This window comes from Tinamus guttatus, unplaced genomic scaffold, assembly GCF_059628265.1.
Source record: "Tinamus guttatus ecotype Peru unplaced genomic scaffold, ASM5962826v1 Tinamus_guttatus_pri_ptg000318l, whole genome shotgun sequence".
NCBI lineage: Eukaryota > Metazoa > Chordata > Aves > Tinamiformes > Tinamidae > Tinamus > Tinamus guttatus.
The window spans coordinates 861,539-873,879 of record NW_028288852.1 but is presented as its reverse complement, the minus strand read 5'-3'; the positions used below and the strand labels follow the sequence as shown (position 1 = coordinate 873,879).

The 12,341-nt window shown below is 43.6% G+C and overlaps 1 protein-coding gene across 1 annotated transcript; it reads left to right on the top strand.

The window, feature by feature from the left end:
- The first annotated feature begins 9,587 nt into the window (after nt 1-9,587).
- On the top strand, nt 9,588-11,970 carry MIS18A (MIS18 kinetochore protein A). Its single transcript, XM_088529008.1, has 5 exons — nt 9,588-9,966; nt 10,042-10,108; nt 10,416-10,538; nt 11,036-11,129; nt 11,871-11,970. The coding sequence occupies exons 1-5, from the start codon at nt 9,588-9,590 to the stop codon at nt 11,949-11,951; spliced, it is 744 nt and encodes a 247-aa protein (XP_088385134.1). The 3' UTR covers nt 11,952-11,970.
- The last annotated feature ends 371 nt before the right edge of the window (nt 11,971-12,341 follow it).

Below are 12,341 nucleotides of genomic sequence, written 5' to 3'. Positions count from 1 at the left end.
ACTACACTGCTACCCAGGGCCACCTCTCCCCAAAGACAAGGTAGCATGCCCAAGTAAAGAGAGCTGACACTTCTTACTGGCATCTGGGGGAAGAGAAACACATGCCTTGAGTATCCAATTAACTGCTTTTGTGTAGAGTTGTAGAAGATAAACCAAAAGGAAGCACCACCAAAAAAATCCCTCTGAAGACTATCTGCTGTCATGTGAGAGCTACGATATTGTGATAGATTTTTTGTTGTTGTTGTTTTCCTAGGGATCAAAAACCCTGAGCTGTCAAATATCCCAAACGAGTTCCTCAGTTCCAAGAAAGAAGCAGCTGTTGCAGTTCACCTGGATGAAGGAAACTCTCACCCGCAAACTGGGAAGATGGCTCACTGCACAACAGGTCTTCTAAGGCCAAGTCGCACACCTCCAGCTCTGCCAAGTGTTATCCTGAAACCACACGTTACTATACACCCCAGAAATATTGGGCATAATTCGATGGTAGTAGGGAGAAGAAATATCTAAACATAGGATCAGTTTTCCTCTTGCCAGAAAGCTTTCTGAAGTCAGAACGGCTCATGCTACCAAGGAGTCCAGAAGTCATTTGACTGATTCCTTCTCTGAGGCTATTATGGCAGCAAGAAATGTGGATAAGGGTTGAGAATTGCAGACTTTCCAACTGAGTAGCTGACTTCTTTTTAATATAATGCCTGGCAGGCAAGTGATTGCTAGATTTTGGAGGGCTCCACAGCAGTCTCAGTCATGGCTATCAGGAATGCACAGCCTCCAGCGAGAACCTCCATTTGGGAGGTCTAGAAAGGAACATTGTTGGCCCCCGTGGCAGGAAGTTTTAGCTTGCAGCAGGAACGGCCTTCAGCCACTAACCCTGGTAATCAACCACTTTTTGTTGTGATAATGAGGATGAACTAATTGGCCCTGCTCTCCAAAACATTTTTTCTTTCTTTCTGTAATAATTTCATAAGAGTGACCAAAAGGACCAGCACTTGGATTGCTTGCTGCAACCTTCTTGCAGGCATCAGCCTTCTCCCCTCGACCTTCCTCATCTCATTTGGCACCAAATAACTTTGCAGGGCAGCGAAGATTGATCAGCAATCAGATCACAGATTCAGGTCTGGGCAAGTCTGAGTTTAGGAATTATGCTGCAGCATACGCACATCCAGATGTGGCATATGGCATTTGGGGAAGTTTGATGCTGACTTCTTTTCTGTATGGACACAGAGCTGCAGCTAGCACTGGAACAGGCTGCCCAGAGAGGCTGTGGAGTCTCTTTCTCTGGAGATCTTCCAAACCCGCCTGGATGCCACCCTGTGCCACATGCTCTAGGCAGGGGGGTTGCACTAGATGATCTCCAGAGGTCCCTTCCAACCTCAACTGATCTGTGATTCTGTGATTCTCTAAAAAAACATCGGACTCTACCAGGGTAGATGTCATGACCTTGCCCAAATAGCGAGACCTTGATGTGCACAGTGGTGGAGGAGATGTAATCACTGCGTGTTATACAAGGCCAAAACTGTTATCTTCAGGGGACCCACAGAGACCCGGCTGGCAGTAAAGCCAGCTGACACGTGGAGAGCGGGAATGCTCGACAGCCGACTGCGGAGGAGCTGCAGCAAGAAGCTCGGCTCTTGCGAAACCGCCGCACTTGGAAGAGCTCTGGTTTCAGCGGGCAGATGAGCAGGCTGCAACGTGCGCTGAGCCGAGCTCCTCAGAGAGATGGATGAGCACAGGATCGGCGAAGGTAAAAGTTCTCCAGCCTTGACCAGTGACGTGTTTTGTATGTTTGTTGGGTGAAGGTACTGGAATTATGACGGGGTAAAAGGAGAATTCAAAAGAGGAATTAGGTAAACTCCATGCCACTAATAATGAAAGGATTACATAAAAAGGAGATAGTGGGGAAGGTGGTGGGAGTGAACCAGAAGAATTTATTTCAGGCAACCCACCTTATTTCTCAAAGTGGGAGATGTCAGAGCAGAAAAATAAAAAGTAAATGGAATTCAATCAGAGAGAGCCATTTTTAAGGGCTTGGTAGTCTTTTCAATCCTAAAATTTCTTTCTAACAGCATGTTTCAAGCCTAGCATAATGACAGGCAGAACGATTTCAAACCCTAAACACACGCCATTCAGTGCCACTTTCCATTAGCAGTTCCTGGGCTTTTTCACAAAACATCTCGAGATTTGCCTCGGTCACCGCAGCTCTTTTGACGGGTGAGATTGGACATAATATTGGGAATGAATATGCACATTTTGAAGACAAGGACTCCACTCAGAAACGTGACAGAAAAACAAAAAAGAACCTTAACATTTAATCTTTTGAAGTCTTTCAAACATTGAGATTTTTCCATGTATATGCTTCTCCTGCCAGTTCTTTATGCACAGTAAATTAATGGGAACTTGCGCCTGTTACCCTGTAATTGTATGTCCTTTTTCATGTATTTCTGGCATTATTAGCTTCCCTCCTGCTTTGTGGTATATTTGGGCAAGTTGCTTTTTATTGTTGTTGTTACCTTTTGTTAGCATGCCAGAGGCCTTAGGGTGCCAACAAATAAGACTATTAGTGCTCCCTTTTCCTGCCATATTATTCTCATTTGCCTCTACTTGTTTGTGACCTAATCTTGAACCCTTGCCTAATTTGCTGAGCTGATTTCTCTGCATCCTGCTCAGACTAGGAGAAGCAGCAGGCAAATCCATCCTTGTTTGCACAGAAGTTATTTGCCAAAGAAACTAGCAGCAAACAAAGTAGACTGAATGTAGAAAGCTGCAAACAGAAGTCTGTCCTTAACAAAGTTCAAAATCACAGGCTGGGTTCGATGTACGTTCCTGCTCCCCGAGTGGGTGCTCTATGCCGTGGGCACCATCTTCTTGGCCAGTGCCTCCACCGCAGCTGCTCTAAAATCAGCACCTGCCTCACTCTTCACAGGACAGGGTCTGGCATCTCCTGGAAGACTGGGGACATCCCTGTCACAGCAAGGTGTTTACGCAGCCGGCCTTTTCCGTCACGGAGATCGCAGGTGGAAACAAGCTGCTCAAATACACGATGTGCTCCACCTTTCTGCCTGGGAGGGTGTTTCACTGTTTTGCCAAGCCGAGCTGTAAAAATGGCCAGTTGACGCTACCATGTCACTTTGGATTTCTGGGATCATCTACATGTGGTATAGATGTTGAGGTATCGAGTAACAAAGACTTTGTCGTAATCCATTTAATATACAACTTTAAATCATTCCATTTATTCGTTACCCTCGCTTAAAATAGGTGATACCTCTGATCTGAATGTGAGTAGCATTAGTTTCCCATCATTACATCTTAAAATGGATGATACTTTACCCTGTGTTTTAATGGTACTCTTGAATTGAATGGCAAAGATCTAAAGGTAAAAATAGCTCATAATGAGAATTTTTGAATCACTCCTCCTTGAGAAACTAATTAATTTATTTTTCTTGCTGTAAAATGTGCTTCCCTGTTCTTCTCAGTTTCTTCTAAACTCCTTTAAAGGTGGGCATCCACAGCTAAGCATAATATTTTTGAGTGGTCTAAGAAATGCCACACATAATACTACCTTTGTAATCTCACTAGATTCAAGATCACCAGATCTTAAATTGATCAAGGACTACAGAACAGCTCTGGGAGCTCACGTTCATCTATCGCACCACCATAATTCCCCCTCCTTCTTAAAAGTGATTTACAAGCTGTACTCCCCTATTCCATCTTAGTTCCATAATATGCAACCTCAAAAGCTGCTGGAATTAAAAAGCAAGTTGTCTGCCCCCGGTATACAGGACAGTGCAGATTGCTCTGACAGCCCCTGGGCTTGGCACTTTCCCTGTCTTTCCATGATCGGCATATCTCAGCAGTTATGAATTTATATTTTATCCAGCTGATTGATACAAGCAATGAATGGCAGTGGACTGAGAGGCATTCAAGTTAAATAGTAAAATAAACAGTATCATCTCTGTTCTCTTACGAATGCTGCATGTAATCACTGGATCACCTGAAGCAGGGAATGAACACTCTATGCAGACCATTTTAAAATGCTCATCTATACTTACTTTATCCGTGGCGGTACTTACTTTATTGGTGTCGATCCGGAGCGGGACATATAAAGCAAAATAAGGAAGAGAAACATCACAAATGCAGCAAGCCCAACCCAAAAGGCTATGACGATAGTATCTGTGAGCACAACACAATAATTCTGTTACTGGTAACACAGGAAACATAAAGCACGCTCGTATATCTAGAGATCTCTAAGAACTATGTATGTCATTTAATTCATTCAACTAAACTCTTGAGAGGTAGGAATCTGAGCACCAAGCCGTTAAGCAGAATCATAGCAGCTCATGGTAACCGTGCACGGCCAGGGTTGAGAGGGAGATTTCGGAACAAAGAGATCCAGCAGGTGTGACAGTAACAGGCACCATCTGTACACTCAAAAGGTGATATAGGGCATTTAGGATGGGTTTCAGAATTTCTTTGTAGTTAACACAGTTCCTCTCTCAAAGTCACAAGGCACTGGATGAGCAATGCAGTAATTAGGAAGACTGAAATGCTACCGCTCAGCCTATGAGCCAAACCCCGCTCTCAGGTGAGTAACCACAACCACCCATGGACTCTAGGAGTCATCTGATGATGCTTTTAAGGAGGAAAATCTACTCTTGAAGCACTTTTCCTGCCCCAGTTGCATCAACACTCCTGCTTCTCAGGATGCAGATACTGATGTGCTTCCCAGTGAAGGCCTTAAAAGACTGGGTGTGAGGCAGGACGTAAGCTGAGAAACACTGGGATTCATAATCAGATACTCACTTCGACTGAGGTGAAAAAGAAGGGTCATTGACTCCAGAGACAAATATTGGCTAAGAGAAAATAAATCTTCTATCTCAAAGGACAAAAAAACACCAGTGTTCTTTGAAACACGTCCAATATGTTTGATTAGGTATTTCTTTGTGAAGAAGTTCAGAACGTGTTGTCATTTGAGCCACAAAGAGATGAAGGGGAATTCCTCTAGTTCCTTTTAAACCGAAAACTAGAACTGACCCAGTGGGAGTCTTATCAGAAAGCTCTTTTGGATGGGCTCTGGAGCAACGGGAGCATGCAGACTGACTACTGGAAAATCAGCTTATTTTATTCTCCCTCTGTTAAATGAAGTTTTACTGAGCTTCAATGCAGAGGATGATAAATTAGCATGGAAGTCACTGTTCTGACTCACCCATCACAGAATTATTATGGGAAAAAGGGACTAGCGCCTGCTGGTCAGCCCTGGGTCCTCAAGGAAGGATTAGAGGGCTTCTGTAAGGAAAAATATATATATATATATGATCCAAGGATAATCTGAAAAGCTCCAAGTTTTACAGTGCTCAAAGCCATACAGACAGGATGGAAGAGTCTGCATCTTTATATATATTCCCCACCAAAGTCATTTTGGTTTACATTTTGAGAGGAGCTTTAATATAATTCATAGGATTCACAGAAGCTAATCCAGTTCTCAGGAGAAGTCTGAATTCTTGAGGGATAAACAGAAACTCCCTGGGTATTTTTAAGGTCTTACAATTAATATATATATATATTTAATTGGGATAATAATGCATTTTAACAATCTCTCTATATAAAAAACTTTCTTCTATTGCTGAATTTTATAGACACATTTTGTGAGTGTGTGTGCATGTACATATGTTCTATTAAATAGCCTATTAGCTCATGGGCCTACCTAGCTTTTTATTATTTTTATAGAAAATGGATGGAGCTGCACAACGCTGTTAATGCAAAGCAAGACTGTAACTTTGCAGTCAGATTTAGATTCATTTTCATGATAAGAACAGATTCTTACCACATTTCAGAAACAGGCCACATAAAGAAAGTGCAGAGATTTCGGTCTCTGTTTTAACATTAAACAAAACAAAACAAAAAAATCAGGAAGAAGCTGAATTAGGGAGCTCTAATTGCATCCCAGGGTTTTCTGACAACATGTGATTTATTTGGGCTGAGCCAGCAATGAACCAAAGCAAAAGCTGAAGCCCCTTTGCACTCGCCCTGCAGAGGCTCGCTGCAACATCAAGTTTTACCACAGGAGATAAACATTTTGCCAAACCAGGAATGTTTGTGGTTATCTAAGCCCCTATCTGACGGGAAATTATCACGTTTCATCTTCAGTGCACACAGGGCAAGGACTTGCTGAACCTACGTTGTTTACACAGTTCCAAGCACAAGGAGACAATAGCAGTGCCTTTTGAAAGTACGGGAATATACATTTTATGTAAATACAGGAAAATCTACAAAGTAAATCCGTTGCCTGGGTAGTCTTTGTATTTAAAGCAAACAAACAAACTAACCAGCTATGGAAATAATTCTCTTGGTGTTTTCCTTATAACTCGAAATCTCTATTCTCCCATCGGTATTTGGAGAAGAAAGAATAAATGTACTAAGATGACGCAGCCTCCATTCCTCCTAGATTGCTGACATGGAAAAAAACGTCTTTTTTTATATGAAAACAAAAACAACAAAAACATACAAAAACCCCCAGTTTCATTTCCCTGATTATCAGAAAACCAAACTCAACATTTTTAGCTGAGAATTTCTAAAGACATAAATCATGGAGCAGAACTCTTGTTTTAACAAGCTGCCTAGAAATATGTTACATAAACTGCAGCCCAAGGGAATGCAGATTGCCATAACAGTACCCTGCTGAAGGGAAAAAAAATATACATACTGAACTCTACTCTCGCATCTTTGTAGTTGCTGTTTGCCTGGGAGATGAGCAGCTGAAGCACAGAAGCTGCTTCCTGCAGATTCGTTTCCCAAAACTGACCCCAAAGGCAGTTTCTTTGGTGTCTAACGGGATGTTCTCATCCTCCAGCCTTTTTGTCAGCAAAGGTCTCTGCTCTTCCTCCTCCATCCAGCCACTGGGGGCAAAGAACTGGTGGAGATTTTGTACCTTTGAGGCTCCTGCTCCTTCGCTAGCAGATAAACAAGCTAGAGTTGCTGGAGAAGCAAATCAGATGCGTAAACACAAAGTGTGATCACATAAGCCACCTCTCTGAAATATAAAAAGGTCTGAAAGAAGGCAGACTTCTTTCCTCCTTTAGGGAAGAAGCAAGAGGAAATACAGAAAAAAATCAATAGGAGACTAGTTTATTCTTCTTTCTTAGGGAAACAAGGCTTATGAGATCACTGTGTGCATGCGGGAATTCCCTGCATGGAACTACTAGCAAATTTCAATTAAATTTAACAGAGAGAGAAAATCATCTCACGAAAACATAATTTCTACAAGCTGAAAAAAAAAAAAGTCAGAAAAGACAACTGGTAGAGAGAAATATCCTATTAATGGCCATGGAGAGAAATGCTTTACCACAAACTCCACCCATTAGATATGAGGGAACGCAAATGTCAGAAAGGCGCTACTAATGGGAAAAAAGGGCAAGGTCAGATTCCTGAGTGCAGCTTGTGCGAAGCCAAGTGGTTTAACTCGGCAGTTCAGGGTTCCCCTCATGGGCTTTGGGGCAATTATCTGCCCAGACATCTTTAAAATGGAGACAAACAGAGAAGCAGTGCAAAGCTACTTCAAACCTGCCTGCTCCCAATAGCACCAGAGATTGCTCTAGTCAGAATTCAGAAGCAGACTTTACACATCAAAGGCGAATCGTTACACCACTTTTTCTGCAGCATGTTACCATAGGCTCCTAAGTTTGGAGCCAGCGCAGAAAGGGGATGCCCAGGTACCTGTGCTTAGGCTAATCCCTTGTCACATGAGCTGCCATTTTATCTTATCAAAGCCAAAGCTTTCCCTGATGACTAAGCATAAAAAGACATAGCTTGTTGTGTAAAACCAGGCACACAACGGAATTACCAATCACGTGCGCTATTAACTCAGCTGCATTTGGTGAACATTATTTCACATCCACTGAAAATAAACCTTTAGGATCAGCAGAGTTGCTTCCATAATGCATTTTGACAGTAATGTATATGATTAGGTTGTCTTACACTTCAGAAGCGCTAAATCATAGCTTTTCTCAGGTTATTTTTTGTTGTAGTACAAAAATCAATAGGATTACTTAGAGATGGATGCCAAATAAAAGCCCAAAGGAAGAAAAGTAGAAGTGTATGTTTTCATTTTGTTATTCCTCGCTGGTGAAAGCATAAAGTCATTCCTTTATCGAAGCCCAAAATGTGTTTAAATCAGTTTTGGCATAAGCCTTGTGTTCCCAGAGGAAAACACTGTAATCTGCGGATCAGATCTGTTCGCTCCGTCATCTCCTCTGATGGCAGCATGCAGATAACCAGCCCGCAAACTACTGATTTGCCTGTCAGTAGATTTCCCCTTAGCAAATGGTTAAAAAGAAACCTATCCTCTAAATAGGAATTAATGTCAGCAGTCTTACAGTCTGAAATACTGTAAAATAAACCAAAGAGCTTCAGTGTTAGTAGAAATTGCTACTCAAACATCGGTTAAGGCAGTTTGGAAGGCACTTACCCATACAAACCACATACATATAAACCAGCATAGCATCTATTACAAAGAAAACAAACTCAGAGAGAATATGCAACATTTTCCTGGGGTAGATCAGCACCTACCACTCTGCAATACTTACATTTATTAACCTTCAACTTCCTTCCATCTACCGGAATTGGGTCTATATAATCCCAGTAATATTCATAAGACCAAAAATACTCGGAGGAGTTTGTTCTGTTAGCCATTTCAGTAGTGCATTTTAAATCAGCTCAGGACTCCAACCAACTACTTTGTTTCATCGTACTCCAGCGCCCTCAGAAACAGATTGCATAACTGATGCCTGTGTAAATCACCCTGCAGCTCAAGGACTGCCTTGGTAATAAAAAACATTTAGCAGAAATGAGCATTAACAGGAGCATTTAGATGCAATCCTCTATTCCTGGTGGGCAATTATGGTGTTCCTCAGCATATTTAAACTGAGATGGATATAAAGCAAACTAAGGGTGGGGTGGACACGTGCCAGCTGTGTCCCAGCCTCTGAGAAACTAACAGCAGTGAAGCACACTCGGGACCTGCACAAAGCAGCTGGGCTGTATGGGCTGTATTCTGAGTTTCCGCTGATAAAAAGAAAATGGACAAGAACTGATAGGATACCTCAGAAATAAAGCTCATATTGAAGTAAGCACAGATTTTTGCCTTGTACTTTTTTTCATTTGGCTCCTTCTCTCCAAAGCAATGGATGGAAAAACAGGCAGAGTGAACGTGCGGGCAGTTGAGCTACCCAGTGCCTTCATCTAGCAGCACAGCAAGTGCCTCAGCAAAGGCACATAGAATTTCTCACTTTTTTAAAGAGAAGTGGATTCTTTTTATTGCAGCCCTAAAACCTACAAGGTATTTTTCCGGGGCTAAAACGTATCTCTGCTGCTCATCCCGGCCAAGCCTTGCACTGGGCGGGGGGGAAGGGGGCACGCTGGGACATCAAGAGCAACACCAAAGGCTGGTTAAAACCAGGTGCCTCTAAAGCTCGAGTCGAGCTTTTACTTTCCGCCGCCCCCTGCCCCCTCACGAGGGCTTCCGAGTGTTTCCCCACGCGCCTCTCGACGTGCGCTGAGACCAAGAGCGGGAACCCCAACCAGCCCCGCCACGAACAATGGCGGCAGCGGTGGCGCCGCGACCGTTGGCGACGCCAACGGCCACGGGGCGGGCCGGGCGCTCAGCGGGCCGGCGTCACTGCCGCTTCCGGCGCGCGCCGCTTGAAGGCGCCATGGCGGGCGCGCGCTTCGTGTCGGGGCGTGTCGCGGCTGGGTCCGGTTTGTCGCCGCTGGAGGTGGAGGGCGCGCAGGAGGAGGAGGAGGAAGAAAAAGAAGAAGAGGAAGAGGCGGCAGCGGCGGCGTGCGATGGTCCGGGCCCCGACTCGGACGAGGAGCTGCTGCCCATGGTGTTCCTGTGCGTCGGCTGCAAGCGGCCCGTGGGCGACACGTTCAGCTGGGAGACCAACGACGAGGAGGGCGGCTGCATCCTGCTGCGCAGTGAGTGCCCCCGCGCGCCGCCTCCCGCCGGGGGCCGCCGCGGGGACCCTGTCGCTGACTCCTCTCCCCGCGCAGGTGTCTCCTCCAGCGTCACGGTGGGCAAGGAGCAGAAGCTCTCCCAGCGGCCCGGCGAGTACGGATGGTGAGGCCATGGGGGCCTGCGGGGGCGGCCGGGGGGACCCCGCGAGCGGCTCTGCGAGAGGCCGGGGCCAGCCCTGCCGGGGCGCTGGGTTTACCTGCTGGCCAGGGCAATGTCATCTCCCTGAAGACCTGGCCTTGCCCAGCTCAGGCTAGGGCATAATTGTTCGTAAGCACGTTGGGGAATTTGAGAGTAAACCCTTAAAAATCCCAAGTGACTCATTTTCCTATTTTTGAATAAGGTGATGGGAGAACCCCTCCTTCCACTTCTTTCCCTACTCCCAAATAAATCTCATGTGTCTTTCTTACAGCATGGTTGAAACTCTGACTTGTGCTGGCTGCTCCATGGTACTGGGCAGCATCTACAGATGCACGCCAAAGCATCTTGACTACAAGAGGGATATGTTCTGCTTCAGTATTGAATCTGTAGAAAGGTAAAGGTAGCTGTGTGGTGTGTGTGGCCTTTGTTTTGCTTTAGACTGGCTTCTGTCGGTATTGTTTAGATGGACACTACTATTGGTATTTCTGGAATATCCAGAAGTGTTCATCCCTTTTTCCAGAACAATTTTTTGTGTTACTGCTGCTAGCATCATAGTGCTAAAGTTAAAGATATTTCTATTTTTATATCATATGAGCAGTAATGATGATAAATATTTCTTCCAGCTAATGCAACAGTTTTCTGTGTTGGAATAACTTTTCACTTCATCCTGTAGCATCAGAATTCATGACTGTTGTTGGAGAGCAACTATTATACAGTGATAGAGTCTTAGTAGTTTTGAGCTTAAAATTACTCTCATTTCATCTTATAGTTTGTTTGTGAGGTCACTAAATATGGATTTTTGTTGCTTAGTCATGTTCCTGCTTATGATTATTGCATCTCTTTATTTGCCTTCAGAGTAAAAAGTGTACAATCTAAATTGTAGCATATCAGTTACGTTCTAGGATCCTCAGAAAAGGAAGCCCGTACTGATGAGGAGCCCATAACGCTTGAGAGTCGAGCTGCTTTGGAGGAGGCAATAGAAAGGGTACAACTTCATCTAGCTTTGCTCACTGTGTGCATGAGATCTGAAGTCTTCCTATCTGTAAATAGTTTCTTCGAAGCAAGCTATAGTTTGTCAGGCTCTGTGCATTTTTTTACCGTGCGTTGTGGTACTTCATGCTGTTAGTATTGTGCATTAGCTAAGATTTTCAACAACTTTGTTTATAATTGTAATCTTTTTTTTTTTTTTTCTGTTTATCAAATACAGCTTGGTTCCCATCTGTTTCTGTCTGTAGTCAGAAAGATGGGTTGCCTCCTGTAGCTTTGTTTTACTTCTCCATTTTTTTAACTCTATTTTAATGAAGTTTCTTTTTGTAGAAGCTTATCTTGCATGCAAATTGACTTTATATATATGTATATGTATATAAATTGAAGCATTGTTTAATAGTCTAATAAATGTGAGTGGATGCTCTCTTCTGTAAAACTGGGAAGAGTTGGGAGCACACCTGGTAACCAGGTTACCAGATCTGAAAGCTGACACTTGTATAACAGAAGCTGAATGCCTGGCATTGACCCCTCATAAAGTGTGAGGGTGACTGGCATGGATTCTAGAGAATGCTGAGAGATCATATTGGAATCGATTAAACTTCTAGACAGTGAAGGTAGTGGGAAGAGAATCAAATAGGATTGATAACACCTGATTTACTTCTAGTACTTACTGACATCTTTGCTTTGTTTTGCAAAGTTCTGTTTCTTACCAGAAGAAGGTTTCCCCTTTACTTTATAGGCAGACACCGTATTGGAGGCACTGGAGGCAAGATTGGCTGCTGTTGAATCAAGTTTCGCTTCTCTGCGTAATAATGTCTGAAAAAATTCTGCATGTAAATTCAACTGTTGGAGAATGTTGTATGTGAATCTTGCACCTGTAATCCTCTGGAATTTACAGGGACATTATGAAAGCCGTGTGAGGAACCGAGATTCGTGTGGTTCATGCTGCAATAGGGCGATGCTGGTTGGAAGTCTTCCAACACAGACAAGAAGTACTTTTCCTCGGGTGAAAGAATTCTCCAGGAAAAAAAAAATCACAAACTATTTTTCTTTTAACTTTCACATATGAAAATGTAAGTATTTGTATATAAACAAAAAGTCTACATGAAGTAGTGAAAAAAGAAACAAATGAAAACTGCTCTGCTGTGACCTCTTCAGAAGTTTCTCCTCCTGCCATCTCTTCTTCAGACATTGCTTCACTTGTGCCTCT

What these genes read in the sequence shown, in the direction of transcription:
- MIS18A (XM_088529008.1), top strand. Translation starts at nt 9,588, where the DNA reads ATGGCGGCAGCGGTGGCGCCGCGACCGTTGGCGACGCCAACGGCCACG. An exon ending in CGGCTGCATCCTGCTGCGCA is followed by an intron (nt 9,967 to 10,041) that starts GTGAGTGCCCCC and finishes CTCCCCGCGCAG; the next exon opens with GTGTCTCCTCCAGCGTCACG. An exon ending in AGTATTGAATCTGTAGAAAG is followed by an intron (nt 10,539 to 11,035) that starts GTAAAGGTAGCT and finishes GTAGCATATCAG; the next exon opens with TTACGTTCTAGGATCCTCAG.